The sequence below is a fragment of the Diachasma alloeum genome, unplaced genomic scaffold (genome assembly GCF_001412515.2).
Source record: "Diachasma alloeum isolate Michigan unplaced genomic scaffold, Dall2.0 Dall_scaffold_00288, whole genome shotgun sequence".
Classification (NCBI taxonomy): Eukaryota; Metazoa; Arthropoda; class Insecta; order Hymenoptera; family Braconidae; genus Diachasma; species Diachasma alloeum.
This window is the reverse complement of record NW_021680427.1, coordinates 500,817-521,056: the sequence shown is the minus strand read 5'-3', so window position 1 is coordinate 521,056 and position 20,240 is coordinate 500,817. Positions and strand designations below refer to the sequence as shown.

The 20,240-nt window shown below is 36.0% G+C and overlaps 1 protein-coding gene across 1 annotated transcript in view; it reads right to left on the bottom strand.

Annotated features, from left to right (window-relative positions):
- The window catches only part of LOC107038799, a 97,383-nt gene that overhangs the window by 1,937 nt on the left and 75,206 nt on the right, over positions 1 to 20,240 (bottom strand). The window contains exons 6-15 of the mRNA XM_015258082.2: positions 14,806 to 14,943; positions 14,528 to 14,665; positions 12,921 to 13,049; positions 6,951 to 7,153; positions 6,773 to 6,881; positions 5,642 to 5,872; positions 5,314 to 5,537; positions 1,613 to 1,817; positions 1,364 to 1,547; positions 1,118 to 1,220 (exon numbers count right to left, since the gene is read on the bottom strand). Of these exons, the coding sequence (XP_015113568.1) occupies positions 1,118 to 1,220; positions 1,364 to 1,547; positions 1,613 to 1,817; positions 5,314 to 5,537; positions 5,642 to 5,872; positions 6,773 to 6,881; positions 6,951 to 7,153; positions 12,921 to 13,049; positions 14,528 to 14,665; positions 14,806 to 14,943 (1,664 nt within the window). The remainder of the gene's footprint in view (positions 1 to 1,117; positions 1,221 to 1,363; positions 1,548 to 1,612; positions 1,818 to 5,313; positions 5,538 to 5,641; positions 5,873 to 6,772; positions 6,882 to 6,950; positions 7,154 to 12,920; positions 13,050 to 14,527; positions 14,666 to 14,805; positions 14,944 to 20,240) is intronic.

The following is a 20,240-nucleotide window of genomic DNA, read 5'->3' as shown; positions in this document are numbered from 1 at the left end:
TGTTGCAGGTCTAAATATTACGGAACCATTATATTACGGTAAAAAATATTACGCAAAAATATTACAAGACAAAATATTGCGCAGAAAATTATTACGAGACAAAAAATTATTGAACCGTAATATTCCCTCAAACATTCACACACAACACCGAAGATTCTTCAACAAAAGTTAGTTATATCAGAATGCTCGACACAGGTGATAAAAAATGATATAAATAACGGAAAATAATAATGAATAACAATGGTGGTAATAATTAGAAAAATAATGATACAATTTGATGAATAATGATACAATTTGATTCAACACAACTATCAAAATTCAATAATTTGCCAATGGAAATTATATTCATTGAATGATCAAAAAGCAGTAAAAAAACGTTGTAATATTACTTCCAATAATAAAAACGACCAATAATAATTAGACCCCGTAACAATTTACATCGTAATATTATTTACCGTAATATTATAGCTTAATATTTTTTACTGTAACATTTAGACCGGATACCCTTTTTAGTCCCCTTACGCTCTACAAAAAAGGTTCAATTTTTTCAGTAAATTTTCATTGCGAGTTAGTATCGAGAACTATCCTGATTCCTCTCCTACTCCAAAATCCTATCCAACAAAATCCTGTGACGTCACAAGATGTGGCTGGAACGCTATATAAATTCCCGGTCTCAGTGACGAGAGTTTATATCGTCGCTGTATAGCCAAAGCGGCGTAAGTGTCAGCATTTCAAGTTCTGTTCTTCAAAGCCAAAGGGGCGGATGTTTTTTTAAATCATGAAATTGAATTTACCGACTTTTTCCAACAGTCTTCACCAATTAATTTCGGTAATGACGAAGATCTCATTCTTTTTCAATCGAAAACATTAAAATTAAATGGATATTTGTGTCTTACAATAGCATTTTCTTTTGCGACTATTCAATCATGAACGATTTGGATCAATCATAGAATTTCTATTTCTTAGAAATTTTTTTTCTCAGTGTATCTTTCGTCTCTCGTCATGAAAAATGTCCGTAAAAAACATCGACACTTTCCTTCAAAAACCAAAGTCCAAGTGCAATATCTTATTTCGTTTCACCATTCCCTAACGACTAAACACTCCTGAAATTACAAACCTTCATCTTATGATTGTACCGTATCATCGTGGTCTTGCGATATGGATTAGACAGTGATAAATCAACGTTGAGAATTGCATTTCTGTACAAATCCAGGGCTAAGCTGTAAGGACATCAAAAAGATGAATAACCAGGAGAGCATAATACCCCAGACCAGAGCATAATAGAACAATGGCACTGCAATTGCAAATGCAGTTTCACGAAGAATACAACTTGAGTGTGAATTTCATCTGGCACGTAATCTACCTGATTTTCATAGCTGAGTTTGTGACATTGTGAACGGGATAGAGTACCCCGCACGCAATGAACATTTCACCGAATCTGTGGTGATCCAGGCTTATATTCCAAGCATACTGCGCTTTCATGTGTACAGCATCGACCTTCATTACTGCAGTATAATTCAGTGGTAAACCGTATACCACCCACAAACCTGCGCATCCGACGAATGAGGATTATTCAGTATCATTTGGTTATTACTTTGAGATTAATTCTTACCGTTCTCGTCAACGTTGAAATCAACGAAGCTGCTTTCGTGATCAGGGGAATAGAGATAATTATCACTCCACACTGATAAACCGGGGAGTAGGAGCTCTCTCACGGTGTGAGGGTAATTGTTGGAATTTGTCAGATCGAATTTGTAGATTGAGGGACGAACCTCCGGATTGTAGAAAAATGAGCCGTTGTAAACGACGCCATTACCCTGAGGAAAAATAGTGATTGAGAACCAAAGTGGTGAATCTATATTGTGGTACTAGTGCGAGAAGTTTCACTTTTTCGTACGCAGGTGTAAGGGTAGTATTTTCATCACGCTGTGCGAAAAAGTAACTTTTTGTGATACCTGCCTGAAAAGTTCACTTTTTGAAATTGTTTAGTGTGTGTAAAGTGCTTGTTTTTTTATTTTATATTTATATATAAAGTGCTTGTAAAGTGAATTTCGAGTGCGTAAAGCGAAGCTTGAACTTTACGCATGCGATGCACAAAAACAACCACTTTATCCCCACTACCATTCCGAACAGTGAATTTGGCAAGTATTACAAAAATAATGTGTTGCTCGTGCGTGCGAAAAAGTGGTTCTTTACACACTTGTAACACAATATACTATTTTATGTGACGAAAAATATCGTTCGATACTGATGGGAATAGTATCAAGGGCGGAAAGTCCTGACTTTTCGTCCGAGGTGCACATGCGATTTTTTTAAATGCCTGCAAAGGAAAGTTCGTATTTTGCTCTTTGACGAGCGGGAGGAAAGTGAGTACTTCCTGCCCTAGGGTGGAAAACGTGGGTTATGTCATTCCGAGGATCGCCGAAAAACAACAGAAAGCCGAGGAATGAAATAAGTCACTTTCCTCCCGTCATTTGGGAAGGAAAATCGAACTTTTCGTGCAGATATGACGAAAAAGTGTTCTTTGGCTCGTGGGAGGTTTATAGCACGGGCCGGAGGCGAGTGATATAATTCCACGCGCCAAAAAACACTTCTGCACTCGTATCGAAATATACTATTAAGGACAATAGTATTTATTCACATCATGCAAAAAACGAAGACTTTACGCCCTCTAAACTGCTCCGATAATAGTATATTTCAGAGCGAGTGCCATGGGATTTTTTATTCGCGTGGCATGCGTGGATGCGTTTTATTGGCATCCGAGCCGCAGACGAGGACTGACCAACCACGCGAGTAGAAAAACCCCATGGTACTAGACGTGAACGATATTTTTCCGTAGTGATCTTCATTTTTACGTGTTTGGGGAAAGGCCAATACCAATCCTCGGACGAGGAAAAGTGAAGGTCAGGACATTTTTTACATTTTCATTTTGTCGTACGATTACATTTTGTTCGGTCTACACTGTTGGAAAAAAATTGAAATTTTATGGCGAGTTTAGTAGTATATTATAAAAGAGTGATTTGAAATCCAATTGAGGAAGGAGAAAATCATGAAATTTCGAATTACAAAAAGATGATAATTCCTCAACTTACCTGCAGTTTTAATCAAAATAATAATATTTGGTACCAAATTATGAAGAATTTTCAATTAATTAGAAATTCAAGAATATATTTATCCGAATTTTCATAATTTCTGTTAATTTTTGGCGGATAATTGAACAAAAAATTACAGTTCCCATGAACTTCTTCATCAATAAAATAAAAAAAAACTTTTTCATCAAATAGTGACTTTTCAATTACAAATTTCCTCGAAATTGTAGTGGAACGATAACATGCAAAAAATAAAAATAAAAAGATACCGGCAATTTCCAACGGTTTAATTTTCACTCATATCTTCGAGACAATTTTTATTATACATTTTTGCCAGTATATACTGTATTAAACCAGACGATGAATCGATAGCCGTCTGAATTTTAATAATAACAGCTGGAAAATCCTGGAGCTCATAGCGTACCATCCGCGCACCCTGTTATCGCTTTTTTCCCTAAGATTGGCTTCATATAGAATCGACGTATTTTATTGCTACAATATTGGATTCGATACCAAGTATTCTACGAATAGCACTAAAGCTACTATCAAATTTTTGTTTCTATGATATTTTCAATAATAATTTTCTAGATTTCTCCTCTTTGAAAATATTTTTAAAACTTTCAATTTTTTAAAGTTGATGTAATAACTGACGTTGAATTTTTAATATTGTCATTTGAAATTCAATTTAGAATCAGTGTTAATGAAATTTCTTATTCAATCTTGGAAAGCGCTCTCAAGTGTAATATAAGGGTTCGACACTAAGTGTGAGAATATAAGGGTCAAAAAATGAAAGTTCAAAAATGAGGATCGGAATATTAGAGTGAAAAATTGAGGGCCTGAATTTAAAGGTGAAGGAATGAGGGCCGTATATGGGTTAAAAACGGTGACCAAGCATAGTATATGGCGGTAAAAAAAATTCAGAGAATTTCCGACATTTGAATTTTACTAGACATTTACTTATATGACTTATACTTAGACCCTCATTGCCTGACGCTCACTTTTTTACTTTTATATTCTGACCCTAATTTTTTGTCCCCCACTTTTTGACCCTTATAAAAGAATCATCTTCGAATTGAAATACCCCACAAACGAAAAAATTTCATAGAAAAACCTCTCGAATTCGTTAGAAAATTCTATTGAATTTCTATTAGTTTTTGGCCGATTCTATCAAAATGTTCTATAAAAAATATTCAGTAGAAAAAGTCAATAGAATTCAATTTTTCTACATAACTTATTCTATTGAGATATTTTCTATAGAATTTTCTCGGCTCAAATTTTCTAAATTTTTTCGTTTGATTTTCTTGATGAGAAGAAAAGAAAAATAGAATGAGAAAAACTTGGAACATTTGAGTCGAGCAAATTCTATAGAAAATATATGAAAAGAATAAGTTATATAGAACAATCGAATTCTGGTAACTTTTTCTATTGAATGTTTTCTATTGAACATGTCAATAGAATCAGCCAAAAACTCATAGAAAGTTTAATAGAAATTCAATAAAATTTTCTAAATCGATAGGTTTTTCTATTAACCCTAGTCTGGTCACCTGACGGGAAAATGCGACTTTCGTCACCTTCGCGGGAGAGTGCCGCCGTGTTATTTAGGCTCCAGCGTTGCCGAATCCACTCTATACTTCCCGGGCGCGTTTAGCGAGTTCCTAGCAACGTCGCGCAACAGGCAATTTCATTGAACACGGGAAAAAATTGTTCACCTGTTGGAAATAATTTTTTTTCTCCCAGAATTAAGGATACAATATTGAAAAAAAAATACTAGAATTTTCCAGTTACTTCAATTGATGAAGTCAATTTTTTTCAAATTTTTCCGGTCAACCAGTCGACGGCAAGGTGACTAACGTGAAACGACGTGTTGCGGCAATTCCCTCGCATGGTGACCAGTCTAGGATTAAATTTCTTCGCGCGTGCCATCCTTCAATCAAGTATAAGATGTACTTTAATCAAGTATATTTTATACTCGAATCAAGAATAATATACTTGATTCAAGTATATTTTATACTCAATTCAGGTATATTTCTTCCGTGAATGTCGTGAAATTTGTTAAGGAAATTCTTGTGATCATTTCGACTGCTGTTGACCGGAATATAGCCCACCACCACTTCCAACCATTTTTTACTTGAAATTTTAAGGGAGTAATTCCCCAACAGTGTATCTTAAAAAATTCACGAGCATCAAATTCACAATCACTGAAACCATTTACAAATAAACTCACCTTGAATCGATACGGAAGTTTGTGCAACTTAGGTCTCGAGTTCTTGACATCTTCCATGCGGTTATACTCGTAGAGATAAAGCGTACTATTGCTCCTGGTAACCCAGAGCTTGATATTTTCGGTGTTATTCTCTGTTTTCGCCAAAGTATCATACATCCAATACCCATGAACGTCTTCCATAGTCCCTTTGTAGACCGGTTTCCCAATGAGATCCAGCACTCCCTCTGCATTCGATAAGACAATAAAAAAATCCCATCAGGTTATTTTGACGCACAATAAAGTGGATGAATCCTAACGGAGAAGTAAAATGAATGATTTTATAGCAGACCTCCTGCCCTGGGGGGCAATCCTGTGTAAGTTATATTGCTGACGAGACGTGTTATGTCGAAGCACCCACCAGACCCGGAATATCCGCACTTTACACTTGGACAAGATTCACATTTTTGCTGAGGTGGGCAAAGATCGACTAAATCGATTTTTTCAGGGGGTGATGCACCATACAGAACCTCATGACGTTCTCTACCGTCTGTATAGCCCATTCCGATTCTCCTTGTGCCCTCTGAAATCGTCCATCAACCCTCCGAGTTATTTTTTCTTTTACATTATTTCGCTGTAACTTTTTAGAGCTAAAGTGGCCCATGCGGTACGATAATTTAACCCTCTATACTGTTCGCAATTTTAGGAAATTTGAGTGATAGCTGCATCCGAATTTTCAATAAGATTTGAATTCAATTTTAGATCAAATCGCACGCACGAAAAAATTACATAGAAAATCTACTAGCGAATGATAGAAATCCAATATAATTTTCTGTTGCACATGAAATTGATTGCATTGAATCAATTCAATATATTTAGCTGAATTTTCCTAATCTTTATTACTTTTCATGATATAATGAAACTCCAATTACAGTTTCCATTGATTTTTTCATCACATTTTGGAGGACTTTAGGACTCTCCAACCTGTGCTCTGATAAATCGGATAATATTAACTGTTAAGACGTTTAAATTTTAAATTGCAATGGAGTTGATAAAGTTCAGAGTTTATCCGACGGCCGCTGAGGCCTGTAAGGCTGTTTCGCGGTCTCGGAAGTTGTTCAATTTTGATTTTCATTTGTATTTCTTTTCTTTGTTTTTCGTTAGTCAAAGTGATAGTTGTGGTGATAGTTGTGATAGAAAGTGATAAAATTTCACTTTACGCACAAGCGTTGAAATAGTATATTTCGATACGATTGCGGGAAAGTGCTCGCCTTCGGCTCGTGTTATAATCCCACGAGTCTAAAAACACTTTTCCCGCGAGTACCGACCCCTACTTTTCATCAAAACGTGTGGAAAGAGGAATTTTGTCCACGCGGTGCGCGCGTAAAATTTCACTTTACGCACAAGTGTTAAAAAAAAATCTTCCAACAGCAACCTTATCGTCTCAGGCTCATCTAGCGCATGGGCCACCGGCGCTACTTACGCTGCACCATCAATTTCCCCATCGTCACGTCGATAATATTCTTAGCCCCACAATAATACGCTCCGTAGTCCGATTCACCGATTTTCGTTATGTTCAGCCGCATCTTAAACTGCGGACAGGCGGCATATTGATTGCTTCAATGTTGATAAATCAATGGATCGATGGAGTGAGATATTACCTTGTACATGTCATGCTTGTCGTAAATTTCCATTCGATACTTGCTCGACGGATCGAGGATTTTGCCGCCATCCTTCTCCCACCAGGTCAACGGCTCCGGGAACGCCTCCACATCGCACTCCAAAATTGCCATTGTATTGCCGTTAGCTTGGGATGTGGGGAGGACACGAATTATTTCATGACATATCCTGATAGCCGGGGGAACTAGAATGATACATTTGAAGAAGAAAATTATCGATAATTTCAGTAGCGAAGTGGTAAGACGGTATAAGTCAATCTCGACCATTGCCCAGTTTTCAATAAATATCTCGAAATCTAAGGGAGATAGCAAAATTTTTGTTACAACCTTTTTTGTAAATCCGATTGAGAGCAAACAACAAATGTAATTATAAAAATTTCGCTATCTCCTATAGATTCGGAAATATTACTCAAAAACTCAACTGGGAGATAAGTCGACTTAAACCGCTTTACCATTTAGCTACTGATTTTTTTTTTTATCTTCAACGGAATTCGTCACAAGAAATTTGTGACTGACCATGGCCCGAAGACCTTCAGCCTGATCTTTACATGTAAGATGCAAAAAATATTGATTGTAAAGTATAGAATATGAGTGGAAAAAAAAGAAAGAGAAAAAAATGAATAAATGAGTTAATATTTGGATAGTTAACCCGTCAGTGGGCGCGCTCGTTTTAGTATCTCACTCACACTGCAGAGATGTCCTATAGGTTGACTAGCGTTGCTTGAGGGCAATGCTCATAGCGCGCCTACTGACGGGTTCCCGAGTGGAAATTCCGGTCAGGTCTTGATCAAGTTTGGATCAGGTTAGACCTGACCACTGATCAGGTATTGATGAAGTTGACGGATCTGGTCTTGATCAGACATGTTACGCCTCTGACCAATCCGGATTTGATCAGGACGAATGGATCCGAACTTGATCAAGTTAACTGTATGAAAACCGGATGACCTGTCTGTCAGTATCAATAACAATTATCATCGATAATTAATCCAAAACAAAAGATAATTCTATTTTCACCGTAGGCAGCCTCTCTTAATGAATCTCTACTGTTATTACCTCTGAAAAAGCTTATTATTTTTTTTACCGATGCGGGGGATCGAACCGCTTCAGGTGAGCCTGAAGCAATTTCCACTCGGGTTAATCGCATAATAGGGTTGAATAGGAAAAAATAAGATGTTTTACGTAGTCATATATGAGATGATTGTGAGACAATTTGAGGGACGTGGTAATGACGAAGAAAGAAGAGAGTTATTATTCCAACTGTTTTTATGAAATAGTGTTACTCACGGAGAGAAATACTCAATAAAAATTACGTATCTTTTCCGTAATTTCGGAGCGAAATGTGGTTGTACGAAATTTTACGGAACTGTCACGGAATTTTTCCGGAGCGTTCCGTAATTTTTATCTGAATCTCCTGTGAAAAATTACGATACCGTCACTGAAATTTTCTGAGTCGATCCCGTAATCGGTGAGTGAATTGAGAGTTCCGTAATTTTTACTGAACATTTCTCTCCGTGAATTGGGAGTGATTTATACCTCCCCAAGCGTCGTTACCGTATGCTTCTGTACACTGAGAGAAAAACAGCAAAGTTCTCAAACAAGTCTTACTTGTGTCAAGGATTTTTTGTGCCAAACATGGCAAGCGTACGCTGAGATTGAAAATTTTTATGGGAAAAATCGAGGGGCTATTCACAGGCGTAATCATGGTGTCACTCGCTGGTGTAATCAAATGTAATCCCAGTGAAATCAATGTAATCATTGTAATCACATGATTACCATATTTGTAATCAAGTTTTGGTAATCAAGTGGTAATTATTTGTAATCACTGTAATCATTTGTAATCAGTGTAATCTTTTTTTGAATTTTCGAGCGCGTCATTTCTACCAACGGTAAGTCCCAGAGGTCCCTGAAATAATTTTTCTTGGAATCCCAGATATTTATGGTTCAGAACCTTGCATAGTCAATGCGTTTTGCCCAGAGCATTTGTCCGTAGAAAATTGATTCAACAGAGTTAAAATTTCTTCTTATTCTGGAGAACCAACGACAGAACTATCTCTGAATTATCTGCTGGTAAGTTTTATTCTCTATCAATGGTAGATATTCAGTAAATTTATTTTGCTAATAGCACTTATAAATGCCCAAATTTTTAGATGGAGTGATGGAGACTGCATACCTCTGTTCTAATCCCCGCTCCTCCTTCCTCATTTCTTTGCAGGTTCTAATAATTAATTATTTCATCATTTCATATTTAATAAGAAGTCATTTTTTGTGATTTCAATGATTACAGATGTTTGGTAATCACAGAATTTAATCGACGAAATCATTTGTAATCATGTCGTCGCATTAAAATCAAAGGGGCGTAAGTGCCATTTCTCTGAAATTTTTTTTCTCTTAATACCAAAGGGGCGTATGTTTTTTTTCCTTCGAAATGGAGTTTTCTCAACTTATGAAAGGTTTTTTGTGGACAAATTTCTGAAGTGGCAAATGGACGTAAGTCCGACTAGCAAGTACTGAAGGGGCGTATCTCCAGCACATACGCCTCTTTCTTTTTATACTTTTTGTTTCTTTTCTAGCTCATATTGAGAATGAATAATTCCAAAGGGGCGTAACTCAGGCACATACGTCCCTTTGTTTTTGAAGCAATAATCACAGAGGGGCGTAACTCCAATATATATGTCCCTTCATTTGTTACTGTTCGTTCCTATTGATTCATCAAGTATAAACGGAATCACATGCACTACAGCCCTAATAATAAATAATATTTGATTCTACATTAACCTCCCCTCCCTCCCTCTCATCATGAATGTTCAAATTATTTCCCTTTGATTTTTTGCTTGAATGAAACAATTTCATGAGAAATATCAGTAACTAAACTAAAATTTTCTAAAATTTTCTTCTAAATTTATTCGATTTCATTCATTAATTTATTTCATTTTTTTAAATTATGACTGCGAATTTCAGGAAATTATCTGTATGAAATTTCGAGTCGTGACTGCTTTGAACACTTCGGAAGAAAATGAGACCATAAAGGAAGAAGAAAATAGTTAAAGCGTTTTATGTTGATATAACAATATAAAACTCATTATCGCGAGTAGACCTAAGATATAATGAGAGAGAGGCGTATGTGGGACTTACGCCCTTTTCGTTTTATTTCAACATGAAATGTGTCATTCGAAGTGCACCACACATCATGTAAAAAGAGCGTAAGTGTCATTTTTTGAATGAAATGAAATAGGCGTAAGTGTGGAGATACGCCCCTTTCCCGTTGAAANACTCATATTGAGAATGAATAATTCCAAAGGGGCGTAACTCAGGCACATGCGTCCCTTTGTTTTTGAAGCAATAATCACAGAGGGGCGTAACTCCAATATATATGTCCCTTCATTTGTTACTGTTCGTTCCTATTGATTCATCAAGTATAAACGGAATCACATGCACTACAGCCCTAATAATAAATAATATTTGATTCTACATTAACCTCCCCTCCCTCCCTCTCATCATGAATGTTCAAATTATTTCCCTTTGATTTTTTGCTTGAATGAAACAATTTCATGAGAAATATCAGTAACTAAACTAAAATTTTCTAAAATTTTCTTCTAAATTTATTCGATTTCATTCATTAATTTATTTCATTTTTTTAAATTATGACTGCGAATTTCAGGAAATTATCTGTATGAAATTTCGAGTCGTGACTGCTTTGAACACTTCGGAAGAAAATGAAACCATAAAGGAAGAAGAAAATAGTTAAAGCGTTTTATGTTGATATAACAATATAAAACTCATTATCGCGAGTAGACCTAAGATATAATGAGAGAGAGGCGTATGTGGGACTTACGCCCTTTTCGTTTTATTTCAACATGAAATGTGTCATTCGAAGTGCACCACACATCATGTAAAAAGAGCGTAAGTGTCATTTTTTGAATGAAATGAAATAGGCGTAAGTGTGGAGATACGCCCCTTTCCCGTTGAAATATAGCAATTACGCCTTTTTCCTAGATTTTTTTTCCGATTTTTGGTCAGAAATTCCATGAAAAACCGAAAAAACAGGAATTCGGAACATACGCCCCTTTCACTTTTAAAATGGGTTTTTTGGCACTTACGCCCCTTTGATTGTAATGCGACGATGTAATCACATTCTGTGCTCTTGGTAATCACGGTTATCACGTAGGCAATGGTAATCAGTGTAATCATCCCGTAATCCTGGGTAATCGATTACATTTTGTAATCACGGTGTCACCCAATGCGCCTGTGAATAGCCCCACGGCAAAAATAGATTTAGTCTTTTCAAAAAAAATTTATTCCTCTGTCCAAGCAAAAAATGTAATTTCTAGCACTGCTTCTTCGTTATTCGATGCTTCCATACGTATTTGCTCCCGGCAAATGCTCGCTTTATATGAAACGAGAGATAGTAGTTTGTCGTTTCAGCTACTCAATAATCACAGACGAAAAATGAATTCTTGAATGAAATAATCATAATGGTATGACGGCAATCTTGTTATTTAGGTGTAAGATATTTTTTGATAAACTTCCCTCTATAAAAGATATTTGTATCCTGAAAGGGCACCGTCTTGTATGAATGATCCGCCCCTTCAGCCAGACATTTCATTGTTGTCAAAAGCAGAGCAATTATTCATGTTTGGGACTTTCAAACTAACGATTTTGTTGGCCCAAAGAAGAGTTAGTTTGTTTGAGAACTTGTTCGTTTTTCTCTCAATATACGAATAGCTCTGAGGTTTTCGAAAAAGGGTTTGCTGTAGGTATTTATATCGGGTTTTGATATTCGGAATGCGCTTGCGACAGAGGTCCAGAATATGGTTTAGTTTATCAAGAAGAAAAGTTTCTTGTTCTTTATTTATTTTTTTCATTTTCGCTACAATTCTAGTATACACCCAAAAAATAATACCTTGTTTCAAGCGGTTATTATTATTCCGGGCTATATTTGGTCATATATGAAGACTTTATGACGGAGAGATGCTATATGCTATCCGTTAACTTTTAATGTTTCTATATGAAACAACTAATGAAGCTAACCGAACCTTGTAAAGATTTGAATTTATTTGCATACTACAACACCTATTACATCACCTAGGTAGATAGGGGGTCTACACCATACCACTGGACTTATTGGTTTCACTCATCATCAGCATATAGCATCCCTCCTTCATACCGTGTTTACATATGATCGAATATGGCCTCGAATAATAATAATCGATTAATAATCAAATGACGGTCGAATTGAAATTCATTGAATACCTTATTTTAAGATTTAGGGTCTTAAATAAGACTTTCAGAAGTCTTGACTTGAAGCCTGAAATTCTTAAGTTGAGATTATCGAAAGTCTCCATTGGACTTTGAGGTCTCAATTTAAACCTCCTAAAAGTCTCACGTTGAGAGCCAGGATGGTTTTAAATTGAGACTTTCAAAGTTTTGATTAAGACTTCGGAAAGTCTCAACTTGAGACTTGAAAATCTAATCTGAACTATTTGAAAATTTCAATTTGAGACTTTTAAGTCTCAATTTGAAATCATAAGGTTGAAAATAAAGCTTGTTTTTACTCATAAAGCGTGTAAATAAAGCTTGTTTTTACTAATATTTTCTATTGAATATTTCAATAGAATCGGCCGAAACCAAATAAAAAGTTCAATATAAATTCACTAGAATTGTCTAGCGAATTCGCTGGGTTTTTCTATTAAATGTTTTCGTCCATGAAGACTTGTTTGAGAACTTGTTCGTTTTTCTCTCAGTGCATGGAAAAGGCACTTGGATATCCTTCAACAGATTGGCGAAGAATAGTTTTCCCCTCGCAGAGGACCAATATGCTAGACATTTTTTCTTCACTTTTTCCATACTGGCGGTAAAAAAAAAGATCTATCAAACATGCGGAACATTCGTGCAGTGAGATCCCAGGACATCCTCAATCAAGGCAAATATTTTGATTTCAAAATGAAAACTCACACTGAACCTCGAGTCGGAATGTATGACGAGACTCTGGAGGGATACCATTGTTAGCAATGCATGTATACTCCCCCATGTGTTCTCTATTGATCTTCGTGATGTTCCACGTATCTCCAATCACCGATGAAACTGGGAAATTGGAAAAATCATTAGGACGAAGTAGAGTAAACAAAAAATCGTATCAGTGCTTTTTATTTCAGAATGTAAATACGTTTCAAGAGTTGGTAATTAGCACTAGGGATTCAACGGGTATCTCGCATGTTGAGTGCGCCCTATTAAGCATAACAAGGATCAGAGGCATCGTCCACTCTCTCTGCCACCCTTCAACCCACTCTCCCCCACCCAATTAACCACCTCAACGCGCTCCGTTGAACGTCACATTCATGAATTCGCTCTCAGAGTTACTCTGTTTCAATGTTTCAACTCCTGATGAAGTTTTCATGTCAGGATGTTTAATTTTTAAACATGAAAAATATGTGCTTTTAGGTAATTATTATGTACTTAGGGGGATTCGGTGTATCTACCTAGAGTTGGTCTGTTTCAACTAGTGGGAAAACTCGGGAACATTTGGATATATTCGAAACCATTTCTAACTTTCTCTCCACCTCTGGAGAAACGCCAAATATTTTCTAGGAACTTTTCACGATTTCAATTTTTTTTTCTATGATTTATTTTGCGTTGAAGGCGGGCTTTAGATATTCTCTGATTTTTATCTCAGGTGAGAGAATTTTGGAAAAGGCGTGTACGAAACAAAATGTTCGTGAGGTCAGGACGCTATATTTGATTTGAGAATTCTTGTGTTGATTCTTGAATCAAGATTTTAGATTTGGATAGAGTATTTCATGGGAAATTAAGAGTTTCCGTATTCTCAATTAGAAAAAGTACTTTTGTATAAGAATATGAATCTGCAGTTACAAAAAGTATTGATTCTATCTCTCAAACAAACGGAAAATGCGATCCAGACCGTGGGGTACAATAAACGTGAGTTTTCGGAGGGGCGCGGTGCAAAGGTTAATGAGCCAGCAATATTTCTGATATTTATAAATGAAAAACTAATCATTCAAGGCCAAAATTTCAAATTAAAGAATTAAAAAAAAATCATGCAATTTCCCTATTTGCACTTTCATCGAAACTTCCAGAAATTAACTGATTTTTCCGTAACGTATATCGGAATTTTATGAAAATGAGTCGTTAAAAATTTCACGATTTTTCGCTTGCAATTTCAGGAACAATTTCCTAACACCGTAAAACAAATGTCAAATGGCCTGAGCAGACTTTCACGGAGAAATTTCTCTTGCTCTTTTCCCCTAAAATTACTCATCACCAATACTTTTTTTTAAACTTCTCTTGAAATGAGAAAATTAAACTCGTTTTGTTACGTTGAACCACTTGTAAAAAATCGCGTAGAGAAGACGATATCTTCTCTCCTGATTAGACGCCGAAGCGATTCTCCTCCCTCTTCTGCTCGCTCCTTAGACACTCATAAATATCGAAAAAAAAAAATTAACGAAGTATCCTATTTTCTCCATTAACCAAGAATTCTGATTAAATCCCCATTCTTTACAACTCCTATTATTCCATATTAAAGTGAATGTACGGTTTAATACCGTGCCACGGGCCCATTGGTATTGCAGCTCTCTCCTTGGACCATTGAACAACAGGGGGTGGATTTCCACTCGCTCCACATTTCAATCGAAGATGGGAGCCCTCCCTCACCGCGATCAATGGCTTCGGTAAACCCTCGCCTGGAATATTTAAATGATAGGATTAGAGCTATCTCCAGTCACACCTGTGGCCCCTTCTATACATCGAAATGTGTTTGCCCTATTAGCCGAAGTGGCCCATTATTAAATCTTGGTAACTCATTAACTATCCCAAAAGTTACCCATGATGGACGGTGCTATGAGAAGTTCCGTTGACTTGCTGTCGTTTCTCCGCTTCACCTCCCACGCAACCACACCAGGTATACCAGGCTTGCCATCCTGTCCGGGAGTTCCTGGACTACCTCGTAGTCCCTGGGCTCCTGTTTCACAGAATTATTTCATCAAGTGGAAATACAACAATTAATGCTCGGATTTTTAAAGAGATTTTTTTTCATTTTCGATAGTTTCAATATGGGTAAACTTATTTTAAAACAATTTTTAATTGAAACAAACAGGCGGCAGCGAGCATGATAATGGGCATGTCACTGAGTGATGTTTTAATGCTCTCTTCGCTATCAAGGTTGGAATACCTACCTTGTCTCTTTAAGACTAATTCTTAAAGAATTAGTCTTAAAGATTCCAGAAAAATCTGTATAGAGGAATACCGTAATTGAACAACTTATTGGTGAAAAATCAAGATTATCATTAAATTTTAGATGATAATTTTTTGATAGTCAGTGTAAAAATTGTCGCGTATTGAACAGCGAATTCAAGTACACGGGAGGCCACTGGCCGATGAGGACACACCGTGCGATATAGGCGCAATACTTGAGGGGTTAACTCGGCAGTAGGCGATCCTCCCACCGTTATTTAGGCGCGCAATGAAAGAATCTCTCACATTAGGGCGCAATAAGCGAGGTCGATAGCTCACTCATCCAAAACATGTTAAACCCCATCCAACTTGAAAATTTCTCTTGGTCTATTTTTTCTGTAGTTTATTTTTTCCGGGATTCTAAGGGCGCATTAAATAGCGGGAAAGGTCTGTGCTCTGATCTTCTCACCCTAGCCCCCCTATTACTGACCAGCATACCCACAGCTGGAACACATCTCCCCACTGACCCTAGATGCGCGATGAGATAATCTCTCACGACTCCCGATCTGTTCCAATAAAATATTTTTTCTAAATCAGTAGCGAAGTGGTAAAACGGTTCAAGTCGACTCATCTGCCAGTTGAGTTTTTGAGGGATATTTCAGAATCTAAGGGAGATAGCGAAAATTTTGTAATCACATTTGTTGTAGCTCTCAATCGGCTCTACAAAAAAGGTTATAACGAACATTTTGCTATCTCCTTTAGATTTCGAGATATTCATTGAAAACTGGTCAATAGTCAAAATTGATTCGTACCGTTTTATCACTTCGCTACTGAAATTTATTGGTGCATTCTGGAATAGATATTCTTGCACCAGGAGGCAGTGAGATAGTTACTTGAGGAATATAAAAATGGTTCTTTTCAATATTTACTATTTTAAGATATACTTCCTATATCTTGAAAATTTTTGAGGGAGAAAGTCTAACAGCGCGCCCCCTGACGCGCTATGAGGGTAACAGAATGCCACTAATTTTCCAAAATTTGAATAAATTTCCAGCTGTAAATTATCGATATTTTCACAAATCAAAGCACATTAATCTCTAGGAGGCGATAGAAATAGTTCAAAAAATGTTAATAACTTTGGGCAGGAAATTTATTTGAAAATTTCAAGGAAACGATGGCCTTTAGTTACCGCTTAATCTATTCTATATGGGGTATTCCATGTGAACTCACCCAGGTCAAAATCCTCACCATCGCCAATAATATTGCCGATTTTTCCTGTGGTTGTATATGGAAAAATATGACTTCTCAATTTTTTTCAGATTTTTTGAGGCATCCTGTGGACAGCCATGTTTTTTTTCAAGTTTTATCTTCAAATACCTGTAACTTCCGTAAAACTCAACCGATTTGAGTTTTTTTTACAAAATATGCGTCTTCGAACACACTTTCCATATAAAAATATGCGAATTTTTTTCAATTCGTTCTTCCATCGATTTCCTCAGGAAAACCTCAAAAAACTTCAAAAAACGAGTCGTTTTTAAAGTTGGACCCTTTTTATATTTTTCAAAAAATTTCAGTGAATATATTGGACCAAAATAAAATTTTTCACCAAAGGCCAAAGTGGGCTTCTCATTTCGTGGCCGTCATTTCCAATTTGAATATATGAATCCGGGATGAAAAATTTCAAAAATTTCAAAATTCTTTTCGCATTTGAGCGCAGAAGCATTATTTGAATTTACCGCCTGAAGAATCACTGTATTATATTCAAATCTGTAACAATTTGATGATTTTTTGAAAATTCGTTATCAATAAATCTTTCCGAGCGGTGTGTTCTAATAGAGATCCCAGTTTGGCCTTTGGTGAAAAATTTTGTTTTGGTCCAATATAGTCACTGAAATTTTTTGAAAAATATAAAAAGGGTCCAACTTTGAAAACGACTCGTTTTTTGAAGTTTTTTGAGGAAATCGATGGAAGAACGAATTGAAAAAAATTCGCATATTTTTATATGGAAAGTGTGTTCGAAGATTTGAATTTATTTAATGCCTAAAGGTGGTTAGGCGGCGTGTTGAGTTGAATTTGGAGTGAGAATTTCCGTGGTTCCCGGTAGCTTAATTGGAAGAGTGCCCGGCGCGTAACTGGGAGACCCGGGTTCGAATCCCGGCTGGGCGGATCGGAATTTTTTCTCTCTAAATTTTAATTCTATTTGAATTTTTTTTTTTTTTACGCATATTTTATAAAAAAAAAACTCAAATCAGTTGATTTTTACGGAAGTTACAGGCATTTGAAGATAAAACTTGCAAAAAAAAACATGGCTGCCCATAGGATGCCTCAAAAAATCTGAAAAAATTTGAGAAGTCATATTTTTCCATATACAACCACAGGAAAAATCGGTAATATGATTGGCGATGGTGAGGGTTTTTACCTGGGTGAGTTCACATAGAATACCCCATATATTGGTCTGCTTATCCTAGTTTTATATCTTTTGAGAAAACTTTAAATTGAATGGTTACAATTTTCCACATGTTAGGTTCACATTTGGATGCGTGGAGTTGAAAATTGAGTGCAATAAGTCGGGAAGCTGTTGAAATATAGCAATTTCATGAAAACAGCTATTCGATTGCTTGAATTCCTACGATCCTACTGATAAGTGTGACGCTATGAAGGAAACATTTCAAACCGATCCCTGGTGGAAAGAACATTCGTCGATTGAGAATAATATCTGCGATGCAGAATTTTCCTCAGGTTGTTCTTTAAGGATATCGAACTACTTTGGCTTTTTTCTTGTTGGAACTCTTTTCAGCATTTATAATTCAACATCAAAGCTCTAGTTGGCCCTGGTGAGTCGAATATTTTACAATTATTCTATTATTAAAACGTTCAATAATCAAACTGAAAAGACCAAATGTAATACTCGATTTAAAAAATTGTGAAACAATTTAAAAATTCTGGAAAAAAAAAGACTCCACTTTCGGAGGAAGATTCAGAAAATGAATGAACAATTTAAGAATAATCAATTTGCTCGTAAATGTTGTAAATAACTGCCAGTGTTAGATAAATGGAGAGACGTTTTTCTCATTCTCTCGCTGAAAAATGCCGAAATAATGACGGTTGCGGCTACTCTGTTATTTATCTCGAACCTTTTCCCATTACTTCCTTTGCAGAAGTAGAAAAAGATCGCAATTGGGAAGACTGGCAAAAAATGACCCAGTGGGGTCGAATGAACTCCGGACATGAAACCGTTTTATCCAGAAGATAATCCAGAGTGAAATGATTCGAAAGCATTCTGCCGATAGAACCGACCGAAAACAATAATCAGGGGAGAGTGGGGTGAAATAGGATAGTGGAGTAAAATGGGATGATGGGAAAAAGCGACAGGAGGGCGGAAAATATCATTAGTCCGACACATGTCAATGAAAGAAGTTGGAGGAGACGTGATACAGTTCAGTGGCGAAGCGGTAAAACGGATTAATTCGACACTAGTAAGATTTTTTTAGAAGGATCGTAAAAATTATTGGCGTATTTTGACCAAATACGTGGAATTTCAACAAGAAAAAATTGAAAATAAAATAAATCTAGGACGGATGAATAGAACTGGAGTTATTGAAAAAAAAAAAAGAAAAAATTATAACTCCGAAATGAGCTGTCGAAAAAATTTGAAAAAATTGAGAGATAGTTTTTCCAACCCCTCAATCGTAGAAAAAATCGAGCTCAATTTTCAAGAGGGTGAGTGTCAGCTGTTGACTGATTTGACATGGACTATCTCATATACTTTTTGTTCGGATATATTTTTTTTCCGTGATCTTTCAAAATATCTCTCAAGTTTATAATTCTCTCTTGAGGTTATTCATAACTCCTTCGATAGATTCTGAATATTATCTCCTTTCAGTGCTCTTGAGAACCGATAAACTCTTGTCTGTTCTCTTTTCAAGAAATTTTTCCACTTGAAATAATGACGTTTCTGCTATTCAATTTCAAAGATTTTTCTTATAAAATTAAAGTAAAAAAATGAATAGTAAAAAATCTGTTTCAAAAGTCAAGTAAATCTGTTCAAGAAAGATAATAACTCCAATCATTATACCTGGGTGACTTAAATATTCGATTTGATAAACTCAATGGACACAGAAGTGAGTATAAAACTAAGAAACTCTTTCGATTGGAAAGAGCGGCTCGGTGCCGGCGATGCTCGGCTTGAAAGGTATGAAAGGAAACTGAAAGATGTGTGAAATATATTTGTAAATAATGCACATTACCTGCAATCGAAAGTTGTCAGTGAAATTGAGAGAAGAGATTATTTGTATGAAGGTACCATTAGTAATGAAAAAAGCAATAGCGCAACTGAGATTAGCCAGTAAACATGTAACTAGCCTATATGTCAATAATAACTTCTACAAATTCTCGCCTAGTGAAACCTGCCCGATTTGTAATGAATACGAACCCGATACTATTGAGCACTTTCTTCTTAAATGCAATGTTATGAATATTGAAAGAAATAAACTTTCCGAATGTATTTATAGAAATGCTACTATCTTACAACAACCAGGTGAAAGCTGTATATGTTTTCGTTGTAAATTACTGTATAAAGCGAGGTATAAAGCGGGCACGAAAAACAGAAGATTTGAGTTTGTATTATTCTTATGTTTTTTGTTAAAATTAAAACGATGTTAACTCCCACCCACTTGGAGACATATTGTATAAAAAGATTTTGTATCTTTAGATTAATCAATTAGAATGACATGACTTATAAAATAAAATCAGCAGCGTCTCATTCAAAGTCAGTCAATTTGTTCTGAATATTACACGGAGAGAAATATTCAATAAAAATTACGTATCTTTTCCGTAATTCCGGAGCGAAATGTGGTTGTAGGAAATTTTACGGAACAGTCACGGAATTTTTCCGGAGCGTTCCACAATTTCTATCTGAATCTCCTGTGAAAAGTTACGATACCGTCACTTAAATTTTCTGAGTCGATTCCGTAATCGGTGAGTGAATTGTGAGTTCGCGTAATTTTTACTGAATATTTCTCTCCGTGTAGAAATTTTTTCTCTCCGTGTAATCTCGTAATTGGCTCAATCCAATATCTCCACCCA